We start from the raw sequence: 12,637 nt of genomic DNA, 5'->3' as shown, positions 1-12,637 counted from the left end.
CTACTTTAACCCGTTGACAACCATAAGAGCATTTTACAACGGTGATTTACCCACCGCCTTCTTTTTTTTTTTTTTTAAATTTATTCTCCATTTTTTAATACACCTTTCTTAAAAACATCCATGCATTTTCTTCTACACTACCAACATAAATAAATAACCCCGAAAATAAAGTGCAACAAACTAAGTATCATCCAAAATGATGATCAACAACTCAATTTCGATATAATAATTGTTTGTAACGTCTCCAACTGTGGAATTTATTATCCTTGTTTGTTGATTAACAATATCAAGCAAGACACAACACAGGGAAACTCAGTTTCCAGTGAAACAACACAAAGCATATGATAGATGTCACATCCTTTTTATACTGCAGCTGAAAAGAATGAGTTTAGCCTAACACCACATCTGATTATTTGCATTATTTGAATTTCTTAGACTACTGTCCCCTTTATGAATGTTTTCTTTCACAATGTTTTCGTCGATGTAACCTCTGACCTTCTTCAGGTGTATTTTATCGAATTAACAAATTTTTCTATCAAACTCAAAAATCCTGCACAGAATCTTAATCCACACAAGAACCCATGGTGTAGTGGATACAACACTTGTTAAAATTCAGTTGTAATAGACACTCTTCTGAAGGTTGAAGATTCAAAATCTTCAGTGCAAGCAATGCTCAAAATAGAATTACAAATTATTTAGGATTTCTACCCAGTCATGGCTGACAGAACGAGGTCATGAATTATATGCAGATACACCTGAAGATGGTTAGAGTTACATCGACCTAAAACATTGTGAATTTTGAACGTTTAAAATGAGAACAGTAATTGAAATAATACAAATAATACGAATAATTAATTCTCATCTCAAAAATTAAAAAACGACATATTTGATGACATCATGCAAAAACCATTGCCAAATATGATTTTCAAACTACATCATTTGTTTTGATTTAAAATAATTTGTTTACATCTTAAAATATATTTACTATCGGTAATTTTTTTCTTTGTTTTACTTAAACAGTTAAAAGCAGAAATAATGTGCAAATTAATTTATATAAAAAAGATTTTGTTGGGGGTGGAGAAATATACATTGCACAACACTTATTTTTTTACTCACTTGTTTCTTTAATGATCAGATGATCAGATTGTATGAAAAAAAAAAAGAAAATATGCAAATTAATTTATTAACATATAGTAAACATTTTTTTTTAAATAAATTTATTTCTAGCAGTACTATACTAGAAGTACTAGTTCAGTTTCTTTTTATATATTTTTCTTAATATATATTTTTTTAAATACAATTTTCTTAATATATTTTTTTAAATACATTTTTCTTAATATATTTTTTTAAATACATTTTTCTTAATATATTTTTTTAAATACATTTTTCTTAATATATTTTTTTAAATACATTTTTCTTAATATATTTTTTTAAATACATTTTTCTTAATATATTTTTTTAAATACATTTTTCTTAATATATTTTTTTAAATACATTTTTCTTAATATATTTTTTTAAATACATTTTTCTTAATATATTTTTTTAAATACATTTTTCTTAATATATTTTTTTAAATACATTTTTCTTAATATATTTTTTTAAATACAATTTTTCTTAATATATTTTTTTAAATACATTTTTCTTAATATATTTTTTTAAATACATTTTTCTTAATATATTTTTTTAAATACATTTTTCTTAATATATTTTTTTAAATACATTTTTCTTAATTAATTTTTTTAAATACATTTTTCTTAATATTTTTTTTTAAATACATTTTTCTTAATATATTTTTTTAAATACATTTTTCTTAATATATTTTTTTTAAATACAATTTTCTTAATATATTTTTTGAAATACATTTTTCTTAATATATTTTTTAAAATACATTTTTCTTAATATATTTTTTTAAATAAATTTTTCTTAATATATATTTTTTAAATACATTTTTCTTAATATATTTTTTAAAATACGTTTTTCTTAATATATTTTTTAAAATACATTTTTCTAAATATATTTTTTAAAATACATTTTTCTTAATACATTTTAAAATACATTTTTCTTAATATACATTTTTAAATACATTTTTCTTAATATACATTTTTAAATACATTTTTCTTAATATACATTTTTAAATACATTTTTCTTAATATACATTTTTAAATACATTTTTCTTAATATACATTTTTAAAATACATTTTTCTAAATATATTTTTTAAATATATTTTTCTTTATATATTTTAAATACATTTTTCTTAATATATATATATTTTAAATACATTTTTCTTAATATATATATATTTGAAATACATTTTTCTTAATATATATATATTTTAAATACATTTTTCTTAATATATATATATTTTAAATACATTTTTCTTAATATATTTTTTTAAATACATTTTTCTTAATATGTGTTTACTATAACGTTTTTACGCAAATAGTACGCAAGTATAAATCATATAGAATATCTGCATGAATATAATTACACGTAATAGTTAATTAAAGATGATCATCCCATAAGAAAACCAAAAAAACTAACAGGTAATTAATTAAAATTAATGTTTAAAAGAATATGCAAATTAGCTAGATCTTTTGCAGATGAATGCAATTCCATGACCCATATACAACAAAGTTGTATTTTTTTTTTAAATAAATAGAAAATTTTTATATGAATATCAATACGCAAAAATAACAAATTTATAGGAGTATATATATATATTAGTGTTGGGACAATTAATCGGAATTAGGAATCAAAAAAAATTGGAGCTTTTTTGGGGCATCAGCATTGGAATCGAAAAAATTTTAACCTATTTTCCGATGCCAAAACCGATTCCTTAAATTATCTTTTTCATTTGATTTTGGTTTAAGAAACATCTTCCACTGCTTGTAGTAATAATAAAATAATAAATATTTATTGATTTTAAACTTCCAGTAAGACTAAAATCTCTAGATCACAAGTGTGTTTTACGTTTGAGAAAATATACGCACATTTACGATGTGTTTTTCTGGTAATCAGGACAAAATAACAATTTTATAATAAAATATTTAGAGATTTATAAAGAATCAGAATCGGAATCGGTAATTGTATTGGAATCGGGGAAAAATATTGGAATCGCTCCATCACTAATATATACATTATATAATGGATAAATAGCCAATGTAATCTGGGTTCGGAAGAATTATAGTAATATTTCCAGTAAGTTTAGCAATTAGCTGATGTCTCTTATCTCACGAGTGCTCTTTGTTAGTTTTTAAATAACTAACAGTTCAGCCTGGCTTTGCTTGGGCCCTATGTACTGTTCATAACATTATATGCAAATATATATATATATATATATATATATACATTAAAAAGCTGGACACATTTCGAGGTAACCTACATCTAAAATTTCAAGTGTTTAGACCTAAAATTGGCAGAGGAGTTTGGTAGAGTCTGCAAAGGTCAACTCTGAACTTTGACCTCTTGACAGCCAAATTTTCACCCAAAACCTGATTAAACAGTTTGCTGCATGTCTGAATACCCTTTATGTAAAATTTCAAATGTTTAGACCCAAAATTGGCTGAATAGTTTGCTAGAGACTGCAAAGGTCAAATCTTTTGAACTTTGACCCGTTGGCAGTAAAATTTTCGGCCAAAAATCGATTAAAAAGCTTGCCCTGTGTCTGAATACACTTTATGTAAAATTTCAAATGTTTACACCAAAAATTAGCTGAGTAATTGATAGAGACCGAAGTGGTAAAAATTTTTCAACTTTGACCCCAATTTTGACCCCTTAACATTTATTGTTTTGGGCTCAAATCAAATTAAAAAGTTTGATCAGTGTCCAAGTAACCTACATTTAAAATTTCAAGTGTTTAGACCCAAAATTGGCGAAGGAGTTTGATAAAGTTTTCAAAGGTCAAATTGTTGAACTTGACAGTAAAATTTCTGGCCGAAAACCGATTAAAAAGATTTTCCCAAATCTCAATACTACTTATGTCAAATCTCAATCTGTAAAATGAAAATTGACAGAGTAGTTTGGTAGGGAAATGTACACACACAGACAATTTCACTTTTATATATATATATATATATATATATATATATATCTATAAAAGTGAATGTGTCTGTGTGTGTACATTTCCCTACGCAATAACTCTGGTAATTTTCAGTCTACAGACTTGAAATTACTGAGATGTACTGAAATTTGGGAAAATCTTTCTGATCGGTTTTCGGGCAGAAATTTGGCTGTTAAGGGGTCAAAGTTCAACGATTTGACCTTTGAGAACTCAACCAAACTCCTCCGACAATTTTGGGTCTAAACACTTGAAATTTTAGATATAGGTTCCTTGGACATGGATCCAACTAATTAACTCGATTTCAGCCCAAAACAATAAATCTTAAAAGGTCATTATAGGAGGCAAAATTAAAAAAATTTACCGCTTTTTTTTTTTTTTTTTTTGCTCAATATACACCTCCAAACACCCGTGCAAATGCCGGCCTGAAATCCTAGTATATTTTATTTATATATATATATATATATATATATATAGATAGATAGATAGATAGATAGTCTACATGATAACTGCATCATCCTCTCACAAGTGTGTTTTTACATTTGCGAAAATATATGCACATTTATGATGCATTTTTAAAAGAATCAGGACAAAATATACTTTAAGAGATTTATACAAACTCGGAATCTAAATCGGGAATTTAGTACAGAATTGGGAAAAATATTGGAATCATCCCATCACTTTTATATACAGATAGATTAATCTACATGATATACAGATAGATTAATCTACATGATATACAGATAGATTAATCTACATGATATACAGATAGATTAATCTACATGATATACAGATAGATTAATCTACATGATATACAGATAGATTAATCTACATGATATACAGATAGATTAATCTACATGATATACAGATAGATTAATCTACATGATATATACACCTTTTACACCTCAAATTAAAAAAGCACAACTTCAAATTAAAAAACACAACTTCAAATTAAAAAAACTAAACTTCAAATTAAAAAACATAACTTCAAATTAAAAAAAGACAACATCAAATTAAATAAACCCAAGTTCAATTTAAAAGCAGGTGACATTATGTTAGAATTATTCATACTCAAACTTTGTAAGGTAATTTGCATAACATCACTTATGCAAATTACCCACTATTACTTGTAGTTGCTCGCAACAATAAAAAAAGAAAAGTTTCTAACAATTAACATTACAATAATTTAAAATATGGAAAATAACAATGGATCTCCGGTAGTTGTGCGATCAAGTAGAGGAGTCAAGAGAGGCACAGTACGTGGTCAGTACAAACGCAATCGAAATTCTCCTAAGCGTCGGATTCTGGAAGCCGCTCGAAATAGCAGGGACTGGACAACTGTCGCAGAGAACTGTGGGATAAATAGGAACACCGCGTACGCCTGGGTGAATAAACAGGCCAAGGGGCAAGACGTGGAGGATAAGCCGCGGGGTGGAAGGCGACATGGGAAAGTGAATCCGGACATGGTCAACAACATGCTTGATATAATCGGAGAAGATCCTACCATCACTCTCAAGGAGTTGGCCTTGAAGATTTCGGAGATGCATGGAATCAACCCCCCAATCAGCGTTACTACCATAAATAACCATCTCGATGGTAGACTCTTCACTGTACAACGGGTTCACAAGCAAGCCGAGAATGTCAACACTCCGGAGAATAAGGTAAAACGTCGTATCTATGTAGAAAGGGTTATGGCCGCATTGGGAGCTGGTAAACATGTGGTGTATTTGGATGAGTCAAACGTGAACTTATTTTGTACTCGGACCGTTGGACGATCCGCGAGGGGCCAGAGAGTGGTGCTACATGTTCCAGGCTCGAAAGGTCCAAATATTCACATGGTTGCTGGTATTAGTCAACAGGGACTCATCAACTTCACCCGCAGGCGTGGCGCCTACAAGCACCCGGATGTCAACCAATGGGTTGCAGAACTACTCAATTCTGTCTTCGCAATGGGATATGATGCCGGACAGGTAGCCTTGGTAATTGACAACGCCCCGTGCCATTCCCGAGTGGAACAACTACACGACCAGGCAGCTTTTGCAGAAGTGGAGTTTATTCGCTTGCCTCCATACAGCCCGGCTCTCAACCCCATCGAAATGGCCTGGTCAGCCATCAAAGCCGTCATCAAGAGGGATCTACCGAGCGTTATACATGTGCCACAACCGGAAGATATCACAAAAGTGGAGCACCGTCTTCGTCTTGTGGAGACCGCCATCGACCGAGCCTACCAAGTGGTAACTCCTGCCATGTCTCAGGCATTCTGTAATCGGGTTCAACGCCATCACGCTAGATGTCTCAGGGAAGAGGACCTCCCTGTTGGAGAATAAATGGTTTATCTATCATGTAATAAAATTTTAATTTAATTTGAACTTGGATTTTTTTAATTTGAAGTTGTGTATTTTAATTTGAAGTTGTGTTTTTTTAATTTGAAGTTGTGTTTTTTTAATTTGAACTTTAGTTTTTTTAATTTGAACTTTAGTTTTTTTAATTTGAACTTTAGTTTTTTTAATTTGAACTTTAGTTTTTTTAATTTGAGGTGTAAAAGATGTAGATTAATCTACATGATATATAGATTAATCTACATGATATATAGATTAATCTACATGATATATAGATTAATCTACATGATATATAGATTAATCTACATTATATATAGATAGATTAATCTACATTATATATAGATAGATTAATCTACATTATATATAGATAGATTAATCTACATTATATACAGATAGATTATACTACATGATAACTGTAAACCTACTTTTGGGTCATCACCATCGATCACTACTTATTGCTAAAGATTCTATATTGATTTCCTTTTTTTATATTTTCATATGATGACCTTAGCTATTGTTATTAATGGTCCTCGATTAATATTCTCTGCTTAGTGATTATCGCTCAGCATATGTGCCGCTTCTTTGAGTTGTCTTTCTCTGCAACATTTTGCTCTGCCTATAAGTTTTATTCTCCGCATATAGAGTTTAATGGAGAGTGAACGAGAGATGGGAAGTATTAGTGTGAAAGAAAATGTGCGTGAAAGACAGAGTGTGTGTGAAAAAGAGTGACAGAGAGTGAGGGTAGAGAGGAAAGAGGGTAGAGGAGAAAGAGAGAATGAAAATGAAAGAAAGAATGAAAGAGAAAAAGAGTATGAAAATGAAAGAGAAAGAGAGAATGAAAGAGAAAGAGAGACTGAAAGAGAGAAGAAAATGAAAGAGAAAGAGAGAAGAAAATGAAAGAGAAAAAGAGAATAAAAATGAAAGAGAGAATGAAAATGAAAGAGAGAATGAAAATGAAAGAGAGAATGAAAATGAAAGAGAGAATGAAAATGAAAGAGAGAATGAAAATGAAAGAGAAAATGAAAATGAAAGAGAAAATGAAAATGAAAGAGAAAATGAAAATGAAAGAGAAAGAAATGAAAATGAAAGAGAAAGAAATGAAAATGAAAGAGAAAGAAATGAAAATGAAAGAGAAAGAAATGAAAATGAAAGAGAAAGAGAGAATGAAAGAGAAAATGAAAATGAAAGAGAGAATGAAAGAGACTGAAAATGAAACAGACTGAAAATGAAACAGACTGAAAATGAAAAAGAATGAGAAAATGAAAAAGAATGAGAAAATGAAAAAGAATGAAAGAGAAAGAGAGAATGAAAGAGAAAGAGAGAATGAAAGAGAAAGAAATGAAAATGAAAGAGAAAGAAATGAAAATGAAAGAGAAAGAAATGAAAATGAAAGAGAAAGAAATGAAAAAGAAAGAGAAAGAAATGAAAAAGAAAGAGAAAGAAATGAAAATGAAAGAGAAAGAGAGAATGAAAGAGAAAGAAATGAAAATGAAAGAGAAAAAAATGAAAATGAAAGAGAAAGAAATGAAAATGAAAGAGAAAGAAATGAAAATGAAAGAGAAAGAAATGAAAATGAAAGAGAAAGAAATGAAAATGAAAGAAAGAAATGAAATTGAAAGAGAAAGCAATGAAAATGAAAGAGAGAGAATGAAAGAGAAAATGAAAATGAAAGAGAGAATGAAAATGAAAGAGAGAATGAAAATGAAAGAGAGAATGAAAATGAAAGAGAGAATGAAAATGAAAGAGAGAATGAAAATGAAAGAGAGAATGAAAATGAAAGAGAAAGAAATGAAAATGAAAGAGAAAAAAATGAAAATGAAAGAGAAAGAAATGAAAATGAAAGAGAAAGAAATGAAAATGAAAGAGAAAGAGAGAATGAAAGAGAAAATGAAAATGAAAGAGAGAATGAAAGAGACTGAAAATGAAAGAGACTGAAAATGAAAGAGACTGAAAATGAAACAGACTGAAAATTAAACAGACTGAAAATGAAAAAGAATGAGAAAATGAAAAAGAATGAAAGAGAAAGAGAGAATGAAAGAGAAAGAGAGAATGAAAGAGAAAGAGAGAATGAAAGAGAAAGAAATGAAAATGAAAGAGAAAGAAATGAAAATGAAAGAGAAAGAAATGAAAATGAAAGAGAAAGAAATGAAAATGAAAGAGAAAGAGAGAATGAAAGAGAAAATGAAAATGAAAGAGAGAATGAAAATGAAAGAGAGAATGAAAATGAAAGAGAGAATGAAAATGAAAGAGAAAGAAATGAAAATGATAGAGAAAGAGAGAATGAAAGAGAAAATGAAAATGAAAGAGAAAATGAAAGAGACTGAAAATGAAAGAGACTGAAAATGAAACAGACTGAAAATGAAACAGACTGAAAATGAAACAGACTGAAAATGAAACAGACTGAAAATGAAACAGACTGAAAATGAAACAGACTGAAAATGAAACAGACTGAGAAAATGAAAAAGAATGAAAGAGAAAGAGAGAATGAAAGAGAAAGAGAGAATGAAAGAGAAAGAGAGAATGAAAGAGAAAGAAATGAAAATGAAAGAGAAAGAAATGAAAATGAAAGAGAAAGAAATGAAAATGAAAGAGAAAGAAATGAAAATGAAAGAGAAAGAAATGAAAATGAAAGAAAAAGAGAGAATGAAAGAAAAAGAGAGAATGAAAGAGAAAGAAATGAAAATGAAAGAGAAAGAAATGAAAATGAAAGAGAAAGAAATGAAAATGAAAGAGAAAGAAATGAAAATGAAAATGAAAGAGAGAATGAAAATGGAAGAGAGAATGAAAATGAAAGAGAGAATGAAAATGAAAGAGAGAATGAAAATGAAAGAGAGAATGAAAATGAAAGAGAATGAAAATGAAAGAGAGAATGAAAATGAAAGAGAGAATGAAAATGAAAGAGAGAATGAAAATGAAAGAGAGAATGAAAATGAAAGAGAGAATGAAAATGAAAGAGAGAGAAGAAGTAAATGAGCAAGAAATTTAAATATATTCTAATCTGTTTAAGTTTGACAACTTCTGCCATGGATGACATATTTGAAGATATACAGAACTTGCAGCATAAAAACTTCTCCCAAAATGACTGGTTGACAAAATCGAAATATTAAAACTAATTCCATAAAAATAGTTGGAAATTGGAAAAACAAGTTCACTTTATTATTTACTAATCACAATTCCTGTCCGAGAAAGAAACGACACTTGGAACCTCGAATAAATGCTCAAAGCACTTTAAAAAAATAATAATAAAATTGCTACGGGGAAAACTTTAAAATTGTTTTAAAAAAATAAATCATACAACCAAAGTTGTTTGGTTGGTTTGTTTTACGGCATATCAACCCTTTTCAAGTTATTTAATGCAGAATTCAGTCATTTTGCCAGAAGTTTTATGCTGCAAGTTCTGTATATCTTCAAATATTTATTCATGGTGTTTGGTTTGATTGTTTTGTAGAGGAAAATTGTTTTTGTTTTTCTTTTTTTTACTTCGATTAAGTTTTACAAAGGGAAAGAGGAAAAAAATAACATCAATGTTTGGTGCATTTTAGGTCAGGAAGCCAATATCTTCAAGCAGCCTGATCTGACAACACCAAAAAGAACAAGAGAAAGAGATAGTAATATGCATTAATAAGTAGTAAGATTGTATGCCTAAAAATAAGAATAAGTTTAAGGCTTCCCAAAATTCATGCAAGAATAGTTTGCAAGCACCCATGGCATAATGGATAAAGTACTCTGTAAAATCCAGTTTTATGTGACATTCTTCTGAGAGTTGAAGGTTCAATCCTCAGTGTGGGTGAAAATAAGAATACAATTGCAAATTACTTAAAATTTTTACTTGGTCATGGCTGACGGAACGAGAGCAAACTGCCATTTGAAATTCCATGCAGATTCCCAAGTACGACAGAAAGATTACCTTGCAGTTTGACAAGATATACCTGAAGAAGGTCAGAGGTTACACAAGCCAAAATGATGTGAGATCAATACTTCAGATGAGAACAATAGTCGAAAAAAGAGAGAGAGAGAGAGAGAGAGAGGGAGGGTGTGTATGTAAAATAGAGAGAGCGTATATGAGAGAGAGAGTGCATATGTGAAAGAGAGGATATGTAAAAGAGAGAGAGGATGTGTACAAGAGAGAGAGAAGGGAGGAATGTGTATAAAAGAGAGAGAAAGTGTGAAAAAGCGAGAGAAAGTGTGTGAAAAAGCGAGAGAAAGTGTGTGTAAAAGAGAGAGTGTGTAAAAGAGAGAAAGAGTGTAAAAAGAGAGTGTGTAAAAGAGAGAGAGTGTATAAAAGAGAGAGAGAGAGTGTATAAAAGAGAGAGAGTGTATAAAAGAGAGAGAGTGTATAAAAGAGAGAGAGTGTATAAAAGAGAGAGAGTGTATAAAAGAGAGAGAGTGTATAAAAGAGAGAGAGAGAGAGAATGTGTAAAAGAGAGTGTGTGTAAAAGAGAGAGAAAGAGTGTAAAAGAGAGAGTGTGTAAAAGAGAGAGAGTGTATAAAAGAGAGAGAGAGTGTAAAAAAGAGAGGGAGAAAGAGAGAGTGTAAAAAAGAGAGGGAGAGAGAGAGTGTAAAAGAGAATGTGTGTAAGAAAAAAAAAGCAAAAGAGAGAGTTTGCAAAAAAAAAAAAAAAAAAATAGAGTAGCATAAAATAATATCAACAATAAAAAAAAGAGGAATAGAAGAGAGGGAGGGAAGGGAGGAAAAAAAGGAAGGAGGAAGACAGAATGTAAAAAAAAAAAAAAGAGAAAAAAAAAGACGCATGTAAGAAAGGAATAGAAAGAAACAGAAATAGTACGCATGAGAAAGGTTTATCAATGTGCATGGCACTCGTGTATATCACGGTGTCCTACCTCTAATTGTCGTTTGTGATCGTTATAAAGAAGATCTTTTTCTTTCTTCACGGTGGCATTCTCTTCCTGCAGAGTTAGAATCGTGTTCTTCGCAATGGCCAGATCTTCCTTCATCAAAGCGTTAGTCGTTTGCACACCTTCTAATTTCTGCTGCAAATTGGTCACAGTGGCACTGAAGAATGAAAAGAATAAAAGAAAAGCATTATCGTTTCTGACAATTAACAAAAAAATCTTTAAAAAGAAAATTTATAAAGGATCGTTTCCTCAACTTTCTTGTAAAAAAAATTGATTTTTTTTTTTTTTTTTTTTTTGTAAATGGGGGTCACCACTTATCAAGGCCCAGGAGCCACTCGGGGATAAGGGTTATTGTGTGTACAGAAATCAATGGGATAGTATCGTAGTAATAGTTAGTATTGGGGATTTGATAAGGTGTCATTACTTAAGGGGAGGGTCATCAGGAATTTGTTTATGTTGGACTTGAAGACATCCAAGTTGAATTCGGGGGGGGGGGGACAGGCAAGCAGCAGAGAGTTCCACAGTCGTGCAGTTCTAAGAAAGAAGCTTTGTTCATGGAATCTACGTTTTGATTTAGGCACGCATAAAGAGTGGGGAAAATTATTGACAGTGGTTTTAGTTAGACGGGTGTTTTTTGTGAAAGATTGGCGAGGGGGGAGACCAGAGAATAGAGCTCAGACGAGCACTTGTCATGGAAATAACGATAAAACAGACACAGGCTTGCAACATCTCTTCTGTGGGAGAGAGGTTGCAGGGAAGAGGAAAGGGCATTCCCCACTAGGCTACGAAATCTATTTTGTACTCTGTCAAAGCAGGATAGGCTGTTTTTAGCAGCTCCTGCCCAGATGTGGCAGCAGTACTCCATCCTTGGACGTACTTGGCTTTTATACAGATAGAGAACTGCATCATTAGTGAGATATCTTCTGGAGCGGTAGAAGGATCCCACCATTTTCCCAGCGACCTTGTCTTTCGAATAATATCACTGCACAAAAATTTCAGGTTAAACAAGCATGCGGAGCCTCTCTCCATGAGTGAAAAATTTACTTTCACCATAACTAATGTTTGTGCAAAATTTTAAAAAATATAAGAAATGCTTATTAAGAAAAATGCAAACAGATGAAAGGTTTAACGATTTGGGGACAATTTTACCCCTACCATGCTCCCTAGGAGGGCAACCACAGTTATCCCGGAAAATCTGTTCAGGTAAAAATTTACTTTCACCATGACTAATGTTTGTGCAAAATTTTTAAAAAAATTCAAGGAATGGTTATTTAGAAAAGTTCAACCAAATGAACAGACGAATGGGAGTGAATTTCTAGGTTCAATCTCTCCTTTGTTGAGGGACCAAAAAGTGTATATACCACATAAGACCAGTTTCAGGGGT

The 12,637-nt window shown here is 30.3% G+C and overlaps 1 protein-coding gene across 15 annotated transcripts in view; it reads right to left on the bottom strand.

Annotated features, from left to right (window-relative positions):
* Nucleotides 1-12,637, bottom strand: part of LOC145266567 (RUN and FYVE domain-containing protein 2-like) — a 328,450-nt gene that overhangs the window by 180,600 nt on the left and 135,213 nt on the right. For all 15 annotated transcript variants that reach the window (XM_080122395.1, XM_080122403.1, XM_080122393.1 and 12 more), the window contains one exon: nt 11,239-11,410. In XM_080122395.1, coding sequence (XP_079978521.1) covers nt 11,239-11,410 — 172 coding nt within the window. The remainder of the gene's footprint in view (nt 1-11,238; nt 11,411-12,637) is intronic.

The sequence above is a fragment of the Euprymna scolopes genome, chromosome 41 (genome assembly GCF_053919585.1).
Source record: "Euprymna scolopes isolate OS-2025 chromosome 41, ASM5391958v1, whole genome shotgun sequence".
Taxonomy (NCBI): Eukaryota; Metazoa; Mollusca; class Cephalopoda; order Sepiida; family Sepiolidae; genus Euprymna; species Euprymna scolopes.
The sequence above is the reverse complement of the archived record's forward strand: the minus strand, read 5'-3'. Positions and strand labels throughout refer to the sequence as shown.